Source organism: Meles meles, chromosome 1 (assembly GCF_922984935.1).
Source record: "Meles meles chromosome 1, mMelMel3.1 paternal haplotype, whole genome shotgun sequence".
NCBI classification, from domain to species: Eukaryota; Metazoa; Chordata; class Mammalia; order Carnivora; family Mustelidae; genus Meles; species Meles meles.
This window is the reverse complement of record NC_060066.1, coordinates 165,424,836-165,439,022: the sequence shown is the minus strand read 5'-3', so window position 1 is coordinate 165,439,022 and position 14,187 is coordinate 165,424,836. Positions and strand designations below refer to the sequence as shown.

The following is a 14,187-nucleotide window of genomic DNA, read 5'->3' as shown; positions in this document are numbered from 1 at the left end:
AACTGTGAAGAAGCTTTTTTAGGAGCTGAAAAGTGTTTCGGGTTTCCAAAGGTGCAGTCTTTTATATGTAATGGCATTCTAGTTCCTAATCTGCTTCTAAGTGTTTATTGCTAAATGTGCTCTAGTCTGTTGTAAAAGAAATATGGATGTCAGGAACCAACGTCTTTATTCCATTACTTGGAATCATTCTTTTTTTGTGGAGGAGAGCCACTGATGATTCTTGCTATATACTTTTTTCTTTTCTTGGCTATGAGGGACTTAGAACTTTCACTTCCTGGTGGCTGTCTTTGTCAGAAACATTGTGTGTCAGCTGATCAGACTGCTTCAACTTGAAGTAAGGCACTCTCTAATTAAGGATTTTTATTTTAGGGAAAAGGAACAGAATAATAGACTATTAATAGAATAATAAAAATATAATAATAATATTTTATTGTTCATTTTCTGTATAATTTCATCTTAATTTGTTAGCTCTAAAATTTTAACCTATAATATGTGTTCTTTATTATATTTAACTTTTTTAGTTGCAGTTCTCCTTTCCAGAAAAACCTCTATATTTTCACATGACTGAAAATATACAAAGTTGTTGTTTTCTCTAAAGGGTTACTCATAACAGTGAGGACCTGGAAATAAATATTCATAATGGAGATTTTAAAGCATGTTGTGCTATTTTCATAAAATTGAGTATTTTACAGCCATTAGATATTATACTAGTGATCTGTATTTATTGGTAGAAAAAGATGTTTATAATATAATGAGTGACTAAAGTTAAAACAGCGTATGTAGTGTGATGCCTCATACATAGGACTGTCTTCATAAATCTTTATGTGAATATATGTAACATAGATCGAGTTCAAGAAGGTGTTTTCCAAATATTAATAATGATGAGCTCTTAGAGTTGGGGTCTTGATAAATTGTTAATTTTTTTTTTTTTAAGATTTATTTATTCGACAGATAGAGATTACAAGTAGGCAGAGAGAGAGAGAGGAGGAAGCAGGCTCCCAGCCAAGCAGAGAGCCTGATGCGGGGCTCGATCCCAGGACCCTGGGATCATGACCTGAGCTGAAGGCAGAGGCTTTAACCCGCTAAGCCACCCAGGCGCCCCTAATTTTTTTTTTTTTAAAAAGCTAGTTTATTTAAGTAATCTCAACACCCAACATGGGACTTGAATTCATGACCCTGATATCAAGAGTCACATGCTCTTACGACTGAGCCAGCCAGGCACCCAGGAAACTTTTACTTCTTTATTAAAGTAGGCTCCATGCTGAGTGTGAAGCCCAAAGTGGAGCTTGAACTCAGGACCCTGTGATCAAAACCTGAGCTGAAATCAAGAGTTGGATGCTTAACACACTGAGCCATCCAGGCCCTCCCAATTTTTACTTTTAAATATATATCTGTGTTTTAAAAATAACAACCACATATTATTTTTTAAAGATGTATTTTATTTATTTATTTTAGAGAGTGTGCATGTGTGGGGAGGGGCAGAGGGAGAAAAAGAGAGAATCTCAAGCAGACTCTGTGCTGAGCGTGAAGCTCAACGTGGGGCTCCATTTCACAACACTGAGATCACAACCTGAGTGGAAACCAAGAGTCAGGCATTCAACTGACTGTACCCAACCACACATTATTTTTAAGAAAATAATTTAAAAAATACTCTGTGGTTTGATTACTTGTTGAAGGGAAAAAAGCATTAGTTCATATACTTTGTATTTTTATTAATTAATTAATTTTAAAGATTTATTTATTTTGAGAGAGAGAGAAAGCCATGGGAGGGGTAGAGGGAGAGGTAAAGAGAGAATCCGGAGCAGGCTCACTGCTGAGTGTGGACCCCAGTGTGGGACTCCATCTCACAACCCTTAGATCATGACAAGAGCTGAAACCAAGAGTTGGATGATTAAACGACTAAGACATCCAGGAGCCCCATGTACTTGTTATTTTTATATCTTCTAGATTTCAAAACATCCTGTCGTTTAAGAGAAAGAAAGTTTAGGGGCGCCTGGGTGGCTCAGTGGGTTAAGCCTCTGCCTTCAGCTCAGGTCATGATCTCAGGGTCCTGGGATCGAGCCCCACATTGGGCTCTCTGCTCAGAAGGGAGCCTGCTTCCCTTCCTCTCTCTTTGCCTGCCTCTCTGCCTACTTGTGATCTCTGTCTCTCTAATAAAAATAAATTTAAAAAAAGAGAAAGTTTATTATTTAATACTTCATGGTTTTATAATGTGCATTTTATCATTATTAGTGTTTTCTAACTTTATATGATACATATATATATATATATGCATAATATAAGCTAAACTATTGACAAGGCTTTACATGATTCCACTGGACATGTGCTTTTTTAAAAATTTTTATTTATTTTTTATTTTTTTATAAACATATAATGTATTTTTATCCCCAGGGGTACAGGTCTGTGAATCACCAGGTTTACACACTTCACAGCACTCACCATAGCACATACCCTCCCCAATGTCCATAACCCCACTCCACCTCTCCCACCCCCCCCAGCAACCCTCAGTTTGTTTTGTGAGATTAAGAGTCACTTATGGTTTGTCTCCCTCCCAATCCCATCTTGTTTCATTTATTCTTCTCCTACCCCCCAGTCCCCCATGTTGCATCTCCACGTCTTCTTATCAGGGAGATCATATGATAGTTGTCTTTCTCCGATTGACTTATTTCACTAAGCATGATACCCTCTAGTTCCATCCACGTCGTCACAAATGGCAAGATTTCATTTCTTTTGATGGCTGCATAGTATTCCGTTGTGTGTATATATACCACATCTTCTTTATCCATTCATCTGTTGATGGACATCTAGGTTCTTTCCATAGTTTGGCTATTGTAGACATTGCTGCTATAAACATTTGGGTGCATGAGCCCCTTCGGATCACTGCGTTTGTATCTTTAGGGTAAATACCCAATAGTGCAATTGCTGGGTCATAGGGTAGTTCTTTTTTCAACATTTTGAGGAACCTCCATGCTGTTTTCCAGAGTAGTTGCACCAGCTTGCATTCCCACCAACAGTACAGGAGGGTTTCCCTTTCTCTGCATCCTTGCCAGCATCTGTCATTTCCTGACTCGTTAATTTTAGCCATTCTGACTGGTGTGAGGTGATATCTCATTGTGGTTTTGATTTGTATTTCCCTGATGCCGAGTGACGTGGAGTACTTTTTCATGTGTCTGTTGGCCATCTGGATGTCTTCTTTGCAGAAATGTCTGTTCATGTCTTCTGCCCATTTCTTTTTTTTTTTTTTTTAAATATTTTTATTTATTTGACAGAGAGAAATCACAACTAGGCAGAGAGGCAGGCAGAGAGAGAGGAGGAAGCAGGCTCCCCGCGGAGCAGAGAGCCCGATGTGGGGCTCGATCCCAGGACCCTGGGATCATGACCTGAGCCAAAGGCAGAGGCTTTAACCCACTGAGCCACCCAGGCGCCCCTTCTGCCCATTTCTTGATTGGATTATTTGTTCTTTGGGTGTTGAATTTGCTAAGTTCCTTATAGATTTTGGACACTAGCCCTTTATCTGATATGTCGTTTGCAAATATCTTCCCCCATTCTGTCAGTTGTCTTTTGGTTTTGTTAACTGTTTCCTTTGCTGTGCAAAAGCTTTTGATCTTGATGAAATCCCAATAGTTCATTTTTGCGCTTGCTTCCCTTGCCTTTGGCGATGTTCCTAAGAAGATGTTGTTGTGGCTGAGGTCGAAGAGGTTGCTGCCTGTGTTCTCCTCAAGGATTTTGATGGATTCCTTTCTCACATTGAGGTCCTTCATCCATTTTAAGTCTATTTTCGTGTGTGGTGTAAGGAAATGGTCCAATTTCATTTTTCTGCATGTGGCTGTCCAATTTTCCCAGCACCCTTTATTGAAGAGGCTGTCTTTTTTCCATTGGACATTCTTTCCTGCTTTGTTGAAGATTAGTTGACCATAGAGTTGAGGGTCTATTTCTGGGCTCTCTATTCTGTTCCATTGATCTATGTGTCTGTTTTTGTGCCAGTACCATGCTGTCTTGATGATGACAGCTTTGTAATAGAGCTTGAAGTCCAGAATTGTGATGCCACCAACTTTGGCTTTCTTTTTCAATATTCCTTTGGCTATTTGAGGTCTTTTCTGGTTCCATATAAATTTTAGGATTATTTGTTCCATTTCTTTGAAAAAAAAAAAGGATGGTATTTTGATAGGGATTGCATTAAATGTGTAGATTGCTTTAGGTAACATAGACATTTTCACAATATTTATTCTTCCAATCCAGGAGCATGGAACATTTTTCCATTTCTTTGTGTCTTCCTCAATTTCTTCCATGAGTACTTTATATTTTTCTGCATATAGATTCTTAGCCTCTTTGGTTAGGTTTATTCCTAGGTATCTTATAGTTTTGTGTGCAATTGTAAATGGGATTGACTCCTTAATTTCTCTTTCTTCTGTTTTGTTGTTGGCGTAGAGAAATGCAACTGATTTCTGTGCATTGATTTTATATCCTGACACTTTACTGAATTCCTGTACAAGTTCTAGCAGTTTTGGAGTGGAGTCTTTTGGGTTTTCCACATATAGTATCATATCATCTACGAAGAGTGATAGTTTGACTTTTTCTTTGCCGATTTGGATGCCTTTAATTTCCTTTTGTTGTCTGATTGCTGAGGCTAGGACTTCTAGTACTATGTTGAATAACAGTGGTGATAATGGACATCCCTGCCGTGTTCCTGACCTTAGCGGAAAAGCTTTCAGATTTTCTTCATTGAGAATGATATTTGCGGTGGGTTTTTCATAGATGGCTTTGATAATATTGAGGTATGCGGCCTCTATCCCTACACTTTGAAGAGTTTTAATCAGGAAGGGATGCTTGGACATGTGTTTTAAAAGGTACAGAATTATTGGGGCACCAGGGTGGCTCAGTTGGTTGAGTGTAGGGCTCTCGGTTTCAGCCCAGGTCATGATCTCAGGGTTGTGAGATCAAACCCTGTATCTGGCTTTGTGCTCAGCTTGGAGTATGTTCCAGATTCTCTCTCTCCCTCTCAGCCCCAAAATAAATAAATAAATAATAAAACACAAAAATAAATAATCTTTAAAAAAAGATTTAGAATTATTTGGCCTACTTAAATAGAATTCTACTTAGAACTGGATGCTAAGAGACACACTAAATAATTTATTGAAGTATACTTGATGAATAAATTTTATGATGAATAAATTAAGTTGACATTAAATACAGTAACAATTATTATTTGCTTGGATTAAATTATTTTCATCTTTGTTTATTCCAGTAAATTTATGAAATAGCATAAAAATGTGTTAAGTAATAATGATATACTGTATGGTGACTAACATAACATAAAAAATGTGTCAAGTGAATGTTGATTAGAAAATTGTTTGTAGTCTAAGACTTGAGGTTCAGTGAAAACAGTAATAAGGTCTAAGGACTATTTCTAGTATTTCAAAAAGTGTGATGAAAATACTGTGTTAATCATGATAAGGCTGCATCAGCTAACCAAAAGGCCAAGTGCTTGGGCTCTGGCAGGAGTTTTATTCCCTTTAAATGCTGACCTTATTTATTTCTGTATCTGGCACACAGTAGTTGTTAATGTTGTTGAATGACATGTTGATCAGAATAGTTGATTTAGTCATGTTAATGTTGTGATTTAAAGAAAATGGAAAATAGTGTGGTAGATGAAAGGATTTTAAAATATGGAGTGTATGTAATAACCATAAAACTGGTGGTGAAAAATTTGGGAACTGCTATACATACTAATACTGCTAATATAAATTTGGTTGTTTTGAATAATTACCCTTTTCCTCTTGACTCTAAATCTGAATTAATTTTTTTTTTGGCAGGGTATTTTAAGCCTTGAATATTGTGTGGGTATTATTGGTGGCAAACCTAAACAGTCATACTACTTTGCTGGATTTCAAGGTCAGTGATTTAATAAAACATATTTCTTTATTTTTTCTTTTAAAGTCAGAAAGTTAATTTGGGATCATTTGGAAACAGGATGATTAACAGAGCAAAATGAGTGCCTTATAAATTCATCAGTCCTACCATAGCCATTCATTTGTCATTTGGTCCACAACATAATTGGATTCTGTAAAATGTATGTTTAATTTCTGTTATTGCATAAACAGGCATAATTTATTGGTTTCACTAAACTTCAGAAGACGTTGCTGCCATATTCTGGCAGTTACTATTTACATATTTACTTTTTACCAGTTTTAGTGGTGCTAGTTGATGATAAAATGACAAGCAATATGTTCTTCCTGTCAGGATAAAGTAGTGCAATACATTTTTCATATGCAAACTGTAGAATATAATTGTGTGTTTGTGAAAGTAATTTTATGACCAAAAATTAAATGACAGTCTCATCACTTTATAAAAATTCTGCTTATACAAGCATATTTGATTATGCAAAAGTTAATCTGTCCTGTGCAAACCTATGTTTCAGTCAATGAATATCAGTCTGGCAAGCTGTTATTCCCAGGTTTTTTTCAGCTATTCTACATAGAAATTGGATTGTAAGCCGTGTAATAATAAGGTGTTTTTTGAATTACTTGTCTTCTGTTTTGTCCTTGTAGATGACAGTTTGATTTACATGGATCCTCATTACTGCCAATCTTTTGTAGATGTCAGCATAAAGGATTTCCCTCTTGAGGTACTATGGATAAAGAGCTGGTACTGTTTTCTTACAATATGAAGCAAACTCTTAAGTATGTAGAGATGTGCTAGACAGCTATGCTTTTATGGTATTACAAGTTAATAATATTTTACTGATTTATAAAACCACACTCCACAAAGTAGTCAAAGGTTAAATAATTTGTTGCTGAATTTTAATTTATGACACACATTCTTCTTCATTTATCTTTGTCTCTAACTTGTTAGATATCCTAGTCCTACCAAAATAGATGATCAAGCCTCTAAGTTATTTTGTAGATAAATAGCTGAATATTACCGAAAAATTTAAAATATTAGGTATGTTTAATAAAAAGAAAAAGGGGGAAGAAAAAGATGATGGAGATGGGTTAGAATGACAAAGTGTCTTGAGACTATCTGCTGAATTATTTTAAGTATAGTGGTTGAGGCTTAGCCCCTAGCTAAGCTTTTCAAGAGCTAAGTTGTGTTTCTAATATTTGTTTTAGCTCTGAATTTTTTAAAAGATTTTATTTATTTATTTGAGAGAAGGAGAGCATCAGTTGGGGGGTAGAGGGCGAGGGAGAATCAGACTCCCTGCTGGGAAGGGAAATGGAATTGGGGCTTGACCAAGCTGAAGGCAGACCTTTAACTGACTGGGCCACCCAGATGCCCCTGTTTTAGGTCTGATTTCTTTTTTTTTTTTAAGATTTTATTTATTTATTTGACACAGAGAGAGAGATCACAAGTAGGCAGAGAGGCAGGCAGAGAGAGAGGAGGAAGCAGGTTCCCCGCTGAGCAGAGAGCCTGATGTAGGGCTCAATCCCAGAACCCTGGGATCACGACCTGAGCTGAAGGCAGAGGCTTTTAATCCACTGAGCCACCCAGGTGCCCCTAGGTCTGATTTCTTAACATATTCTTTTCCTTTATGTTGGGTCATTTGTGATCCAGTATTTTATTTTTAAGTTTTATTATTATTTTAAAAAATATTTATTTAGCAATCTCTTTGCCTACTGTGTGGTTCGAACTCACAACCCTGAGATCAAGAGTTACATGCTCTACCAACTGAGCCGGCCAGGCACCCCTGTGACTCAGTATATTCATTCAGAAAATTTTGAGAGTGCATAAGTGAGGCATGTAATTATTATATGGTTTTGGTTCTTGTTTTCCCAGTTGTTGCTTTTACAGAGTTTTTTTTTTTTAAGATTTTATTTATTTATTTGACAGACAGAGATCACAAATAGGCAGAGAAACAGGCAGAGAGAGAGGAGGAAGCAGGCTCCCTGCTGAGCAGAGAGCCCAATATGGGGCTCCATCCCAGGACCCTGGGATCATGACCTGAGCCGAAGGCAGAGGCTTTAACCCACTGAGCCACCCAGGTGCCCCTTTTACAGACTTTCAATATAACTGTAATCACTTGAGGGGCATGGATCACTATTTCTCAAAGGCTTGACAAATCGGAAATATGGTTTAATACTTGTTTTAGTAATAGCATCCTAGCTAATATTAATATCTAGTGGTATTTAAATGATAGGTTATGAAAATAAACTGTAAGATTAAAATCTGTTTTTGAGGGGCTCCTGGGTGGCTCAGTCGGTTAAGCATCTGCCTTCAGCTCAGGTCGTGGTCCTGGGTCCTGGGATCCAGCCCTGTGTTGGGCTCTCTGCTTGGCAGGGAATCTGCTTCTCCCTCTCCCTTCTCCCGCTGCTCCACCTGCTTGTGCTCATGTGTTCATGCATGCTCTGTCTGTCAAATAAATAAATAAAATCTTAAAAAAAAATCTGGTTCTGAAAGATACATTATAAAACATCCTAGTGTTCTTTGTTAACTATTACCTGAACTAAAAGTACAAGTATCTTGAGGCCAGAGATAAGGTTTGCTTTCTGTTTTCTTCCTTCTTAGTATCTTGTATGTAAACCTTAATTAATATTTCTAGTTGACTGACTGATACTGTGGGAGGCACGACAGAATTGTGCTGTGCGAGCCATGTTGTAATTCTCTTTCAGCTGTGTGGTGGTGGTCCTGGGGCACTGATTCCTATGTCTAAGCTACATTTCCACTGTATCTGTGCCACAGTAACTCCTTAAAAAAGTAGATATTTGAAACTCAGATGGAAAATTCTTCATAGCATTCTAGTATTATCTAAAATAGGCAAATTAAAAGATTATAAGTGTTGATTGTTCCAACCAGTAAGTAGAGAGAGACTGTTCATCTGGTATTTTGACAGATTCTACAAAGAAACCAGGTGAGTGACTATCCTGGTTATGTTTGCACTAGCAATGTTAGGAAGGCTGCAGCTCACTGTGTTGGGAGGCAGGTGCAATACTTCCCAGATACATCAATATAAGCTTGACGTAGGATGTTGGTGGTGAGAACAGAAAAGAGGAAATGATCTTAAAAGACTTTGTAAAATCTGGTGAAGTTATGTAACTTCTGAAATGCACAGAAGCATTTATTTCTTATGCAGTAGGACACTGAGAAAGTGGGTTTAGATTTATATTTTTGAGATGCTGGTAGAGTATCTCCACCTGTCTGGGTAATTCCTCTGGACAGTTTTTCATTTTTCTCAGCTTAGGGATGTATCTTAGGCTATTTAGTGAATAGTATCATTTATTTTTCTATGAGAGTATAACATAAAAACTATAGCGAATTGCTTGTGTACAGAAATGAAATTTTACTTTTTGCTTTTTAACATATTTTAAGCTTCAAATGCTCCAGGTGGAGACATTTTAACGCCCTATATTAGACATCCTTGGCTTGTTATGTAGGTTGTGTATATTTATGCTACTGAAATTTTGCAGTTGATTGACATAATTATATGAGCATTCTAAAACCATGCTTATACCTCAATGATTAAAATTATTTTTTTAAAGATTCCATTTATTATTTGAAGGAGAGAGGCAGAGGGGAGAGAAAGAATCCAAGCAGATTCCATACTAAGCATGGAGCCTGACATGGGGCTCACTTTCACGACCCTGAGATCATGACCTGAGCTGAAATCAAGAGTTGGATGCTTAACCAGATGAACCACCTAGGCACCCAAAATTACTTTTGAAAGAAACTTTTTTTGATCAATACTTGTTTTTGGTCAGTAGATGGGGAAATTAAAATCTTAGCTTTTTTATTCAATTCCATGTAGTAATCACTGGTAGTCCTGATACTTTGAGTGAATGCCTTGAATCCAATAGGATTATAAAAATTTAAGAAAGTAGTATGATATCTGAATATTTGAGATTGAAGAGGAGATTTAGCAGATTACATCTTTTGTTTTTCTTACAGTATTGAATTCCTACATATTTAGAGTTGAGCCTTTAAAATATTGAAACCAAATCAGACCAAGTATTATATTTAATTTTAATTTTAATTTTTAAATTTTATTTATTTGAGCTAGAGTGAAAGAGAGAAAGAGAGAGAGAGAACACAAGGTGGGGGCTGGGGAAAGGAGAAGCAGACTCCTCAATGAGCAGGGAGCCCGATGTGGAACTTGATCCCAGGAGCCCGGGATCACAACCCAAGCTGAAGGCAGATGCTTAACCCACTGAGCCACCCAGGCACCCCTCTTTTTTATTTTTAAAAAAGATTTTATTATTTATTAGAGGAGGGGGTGGGGAGGGGCAGAGGACAAGGGAGAAACAGACTCTCCACTGAGCCGGGAGCCCAATATGGGGCCTGATCCCCGGGCTCTGAGATCGTGCATGACCTGAGTCAAAGTAAAACGCTTAACTGTCTGAGCCACCCAGGTACCCCTCAAGTATTCTTTTTTATGAATATGAACTCTTTCCATATGCAAGGCACTTTCCTAAGCACATTAGTTAGTTGTTTGTTGAATTCTTTTCTTCCCTATAGTTCCAAATGCTTTATGTATATATTTGTACTAATTTTCCATTCTTGTGGGATACTTTCTTATAAAATATATTAGTTTATACTATTGAATTTTTATGTTAACTTTGTAGAAGAGGATTTCCTTCATATCTATCTTCACAGAGTTTTTAACACTGTGAAGTGAATGTAAGTAGTCATGAATGCATATATGTCTATAATTTTCATACAGAGAATAGGGTATAAAGGAATAGCATGAGCTGGGGTACCTGGGTGGCTCAGTGGGTTAAAGCCTCTGCCTTCAGCTCAGGTCATGATCCCAGGGTCCTAGGATCGAGCCCCACATCAGACTCTCTGCTCTGGGGGAGCCTGCTTCCTCCTCTCTCTTTCTCTGCCTGCCTCTCTGCCTAGTTGTGATTTCTCTCTGTCAAATAAATAAAATATTAAAAAAAAAAAAAAAGGAATAGCATGAGCACCTTAAGGAAAAAAGTTGTGGAAAAACAACTTGAAATTAAAAGGGAATGAGAAGAATACAAGTGGCTTCTAGCAGTGAGGGTATGTTGAACTGTGGGTTCCCACTATCAGTGGTTCAGGCAGAGTATCAATTGTTGGGATGAGAGGACTAGAAGACTAGAAGATAATGTATCTTCAGTGTATATACATATGTGTGTGTGTGTGTGTGTGTGTGTGTGTTACTGTTTATGATATACTTTCAGAATTACAGATTCTCTTATAAATAACAAATTCTATTATTAAGGCAATATTTGATTTTCTAAATACTAATATTCCACTAGTTAAGGCAGGAAAAGCCTTATTAATAGACATGTTAGTCTGTTGTGATTCCTAGGCCCCCAGTTTCAAGTTTCAGATTTTAGAATGTCCATGAAGTGATTATTTTAATCTACCCTAGTAAAATCAGAGAATAGTGGCATTAAAGATTTAAGAATGATGTGATTGATTAGATAGATGGATGAGTGAATTCATCAGTGAAACATGTACCCATTATGAATTACATATGTGGACTGCAGTTAGTAGGATGTGTTTTGTAGTAAGGATATTCTCTATCTTAGGAAGCTCCACCTTAAAGTATTTGTTTCAGTATTATTTGTGTGTTTAGATAATAGGATCAACTATTCCAAAAAATAAGCCTAGAATAGTACCTGGAATTTAGTAGGTGCCTAATAACTATTTGTTGAGACAGTGAATAAATAATGTATTGAAAAATGAAATAAATGGGAATTGACTCTTTTTTTTAGTCATGTATTTTTTCAGAAACATATTTCATTGTCACAGAATTGTATCTAGTAAATATTCCCTAAAATGTGTTTGTAAACTAGAGGGTGCTACTCTTACCAATCTTCAGAATTGTAAAGATTTAAAAAAAATCATAAGTACATAGCTCAAAGAATTATCACAAAGTAAATATAGCTGTGTAACACCCCTTGGAAAATATTTTAGTCTAACTTGTTGTGCAATAAACAGAAATGATTCTGAATTATAAATTAATGTTGGCTTGACTTCAGAATCTTCTTGGGTGAACGAAAGAATATAGTTTTAAAGATTTTATTTATCTATTTGACAGAGAGAGATCACAAGTAGACAGAGAGGCAGGCAGAGAGAGAGAGGGAAGCAGGCTCGCCACTGAGCAGAGAGCTCGATGTGGGACTCGATCCCAGGACCCTGAGATCATGACCTGAGTCGAAGGCAGCAGCTCAACCCACTGAGCCACCCAGGCGCCCAAGAATATAGTTTTAAATTTTAATGGTATAAAATGCCTCTTTGTAATATGAATCCTAGTACTCATATAGTAACACCCAATAGCAGTTTTAGTTTTCAGTCATCGGAGATTTATTTGTGTTTTTGCGAATAATATAAAAAGTTCTTTGTAGATATCAAAACACTATGAATAACAATGTAGTATTTGTCATTACTATCTGTGATCATTGAGGTAATACCATGAAACAACACTAAAACTATTTGGTTTAGTCTTGTTGGTTCTTACATGAAAACAATAATTTAGCAAAACATAGGCCATCCTCGTAGATGAATTTAAAAAATATTTTGTTGGACCTTGTATAAACGTTTGGCCCTTTCTTATCCCTAAGTAGTAAAAACTAAATAAACATTCCTTATTATTGGCTTTGGAAGGAGTTGGACTATTTTTAGATAGCTTGTTCGTATGTAGAATAACTTCTTTTTTTAAAGATTTATTTTTTTATTTACTTATGTGAGAGAGAGAGAGAGAGAGAATGTAAGTGGGGAGGAAGAATAGAGGGAGAGGGAGAAGCAGACCCCCCTGCTGAGCCAGATGCAGAGCTCCATTCCAGGTCCTGGGATCCTGACCAGAGCCAAAGGAAGATGCTTAACTGACTGAGCCTCACATGCACTCCTGGAATAACTTTTTGTAAATATGACCTAGAGCTGTCTGTGCCATGTACACTAATCTACTCCTGTGTATTGTTAACAAGTCTATGTAGTTCTTCTGTGCCTTTTCAGATCTGTTTTCAATAAAACAGATAAATAAAGCAGGTGACACAGTGTTGAAAAAAATCCAACTAAGGCAATACCTGCGTTGACTTGTACTTTGGAGACTCCAGTTTAGTTAGGTTGGATCTCACTATATAAAGTACTAGATAAACATTTTATAGAAGTCATAGTTTTGAAAACATATTTGTTTGGCCTGTATTTACTGCAGTGATAGTAGATTTGAATCTAATATATGATTGAACTATCTACAAGGGAAAAAAGGAGCTTGGATATTCTTGCATATTCTCTAGTGATAACATGGGACACTAATTGGATCACTGTGATGGATATGGGGGAGGGAAAAGAGTGATTTTGACTGATTTACCATGAACATAAATATGAAAGCCTATGTTTTTCTGTTTTTTTTTTTTTAATTTATTTATTTGACAGACAGAGATCACAAGTAGGCAGAGAGGCAGGCAGAGAGAGAGGAGGAAGCAGGCTCCCCGCTGAGCAGAGAGCCCGATGTGGGGCTCGATCCCAGGACCCTGGGATCATGACCCGAGCCGAAGGCAGAGGCTTTAACCCACTGAGCCACCCAGGCGCCCCTGTTTTTCTGTATTTTGATAGTTTTAGGTTAAAATCCCTTAGTTTTAGATATTAAATGTAGGGAAAATTCAAGTTTATGAGTTCAAATTCAGCCTGGATCATTTCTTTTGAGAGAAAAAACATGTATGCACAAGCGAGTGGGGGAGGGGTAGAGGGAGAGGGAGGGAGAATCTTAAGCAGGCTCCATCCCCAGCGTGGAGTCAGATGGGGGCTCCATCTCACAACCCTGGATCATGACCTGAGTGGAAATCAAGAGTCGGTCACTCAACTGACTGAATCACCCAGGTGCCCCCAAGATCATGTCTTAATTGAGCTTATTCTTCAATTAAAAAAATGTAGGGGCACCTGGGTGGCTCAGTGGGTTAAAGCCTCTGCCTTCGGCTCAGGTCATATCTCAGGATCCTGGGATCGAGCCCCACATCGGGCTCTCTGCTCCGCAGGGAGCCTGCTTCCTCCTCTCTCTCTGCCTGCCTCTCTGCCTAGTTGTGATTTCTGTCAAATAAATAAAATATAAAAAAAAAATGTAGAATATACAATAAAGAATTTCTCATACCTGCCTACCATTTGCCCAGTTTTCTCTCTCTCCCCTAAACTTGTTAATTTGGGTATATCCTTATAGTTCATTTATACAAACGTAAACAAATTTGAATATATATATATTTCTAAGGCCCTCCTTTTTTTTTACATATAAGC

At 37.2% G+C, this 14,187-nt stretch overlaps 1 protein-coding gene across 4 annotated transcripts in view; it reads left to right on the top strand.

Moving 5' to 3' along the window:
- ATG4C (autophagy related 4C cysteine peptidase) overlaps nt 1-14,187 on the top strand; it is an 84,448-nt gene that overhangs the window by 49,842 nt on the left and 20,419 nt on the right. For all 4 annotated transcript variants that reach the window (XM_046026763.1, XM_046026745.1, XM_046026736.1 and 1 more), the window contains 2 exons: nt 5,814-5,892; nt 6,549-6,625. In XM_046026763.1, the coding sequence (XP_045882719.1) occupies nt 5,814-5,892; nt 6,549-6,625 (156 nt within the window). The remainder of the gene's footprint in view (nt 1-5,813; nt 5,893-6,548; nt 6,626-14,187) is intronic.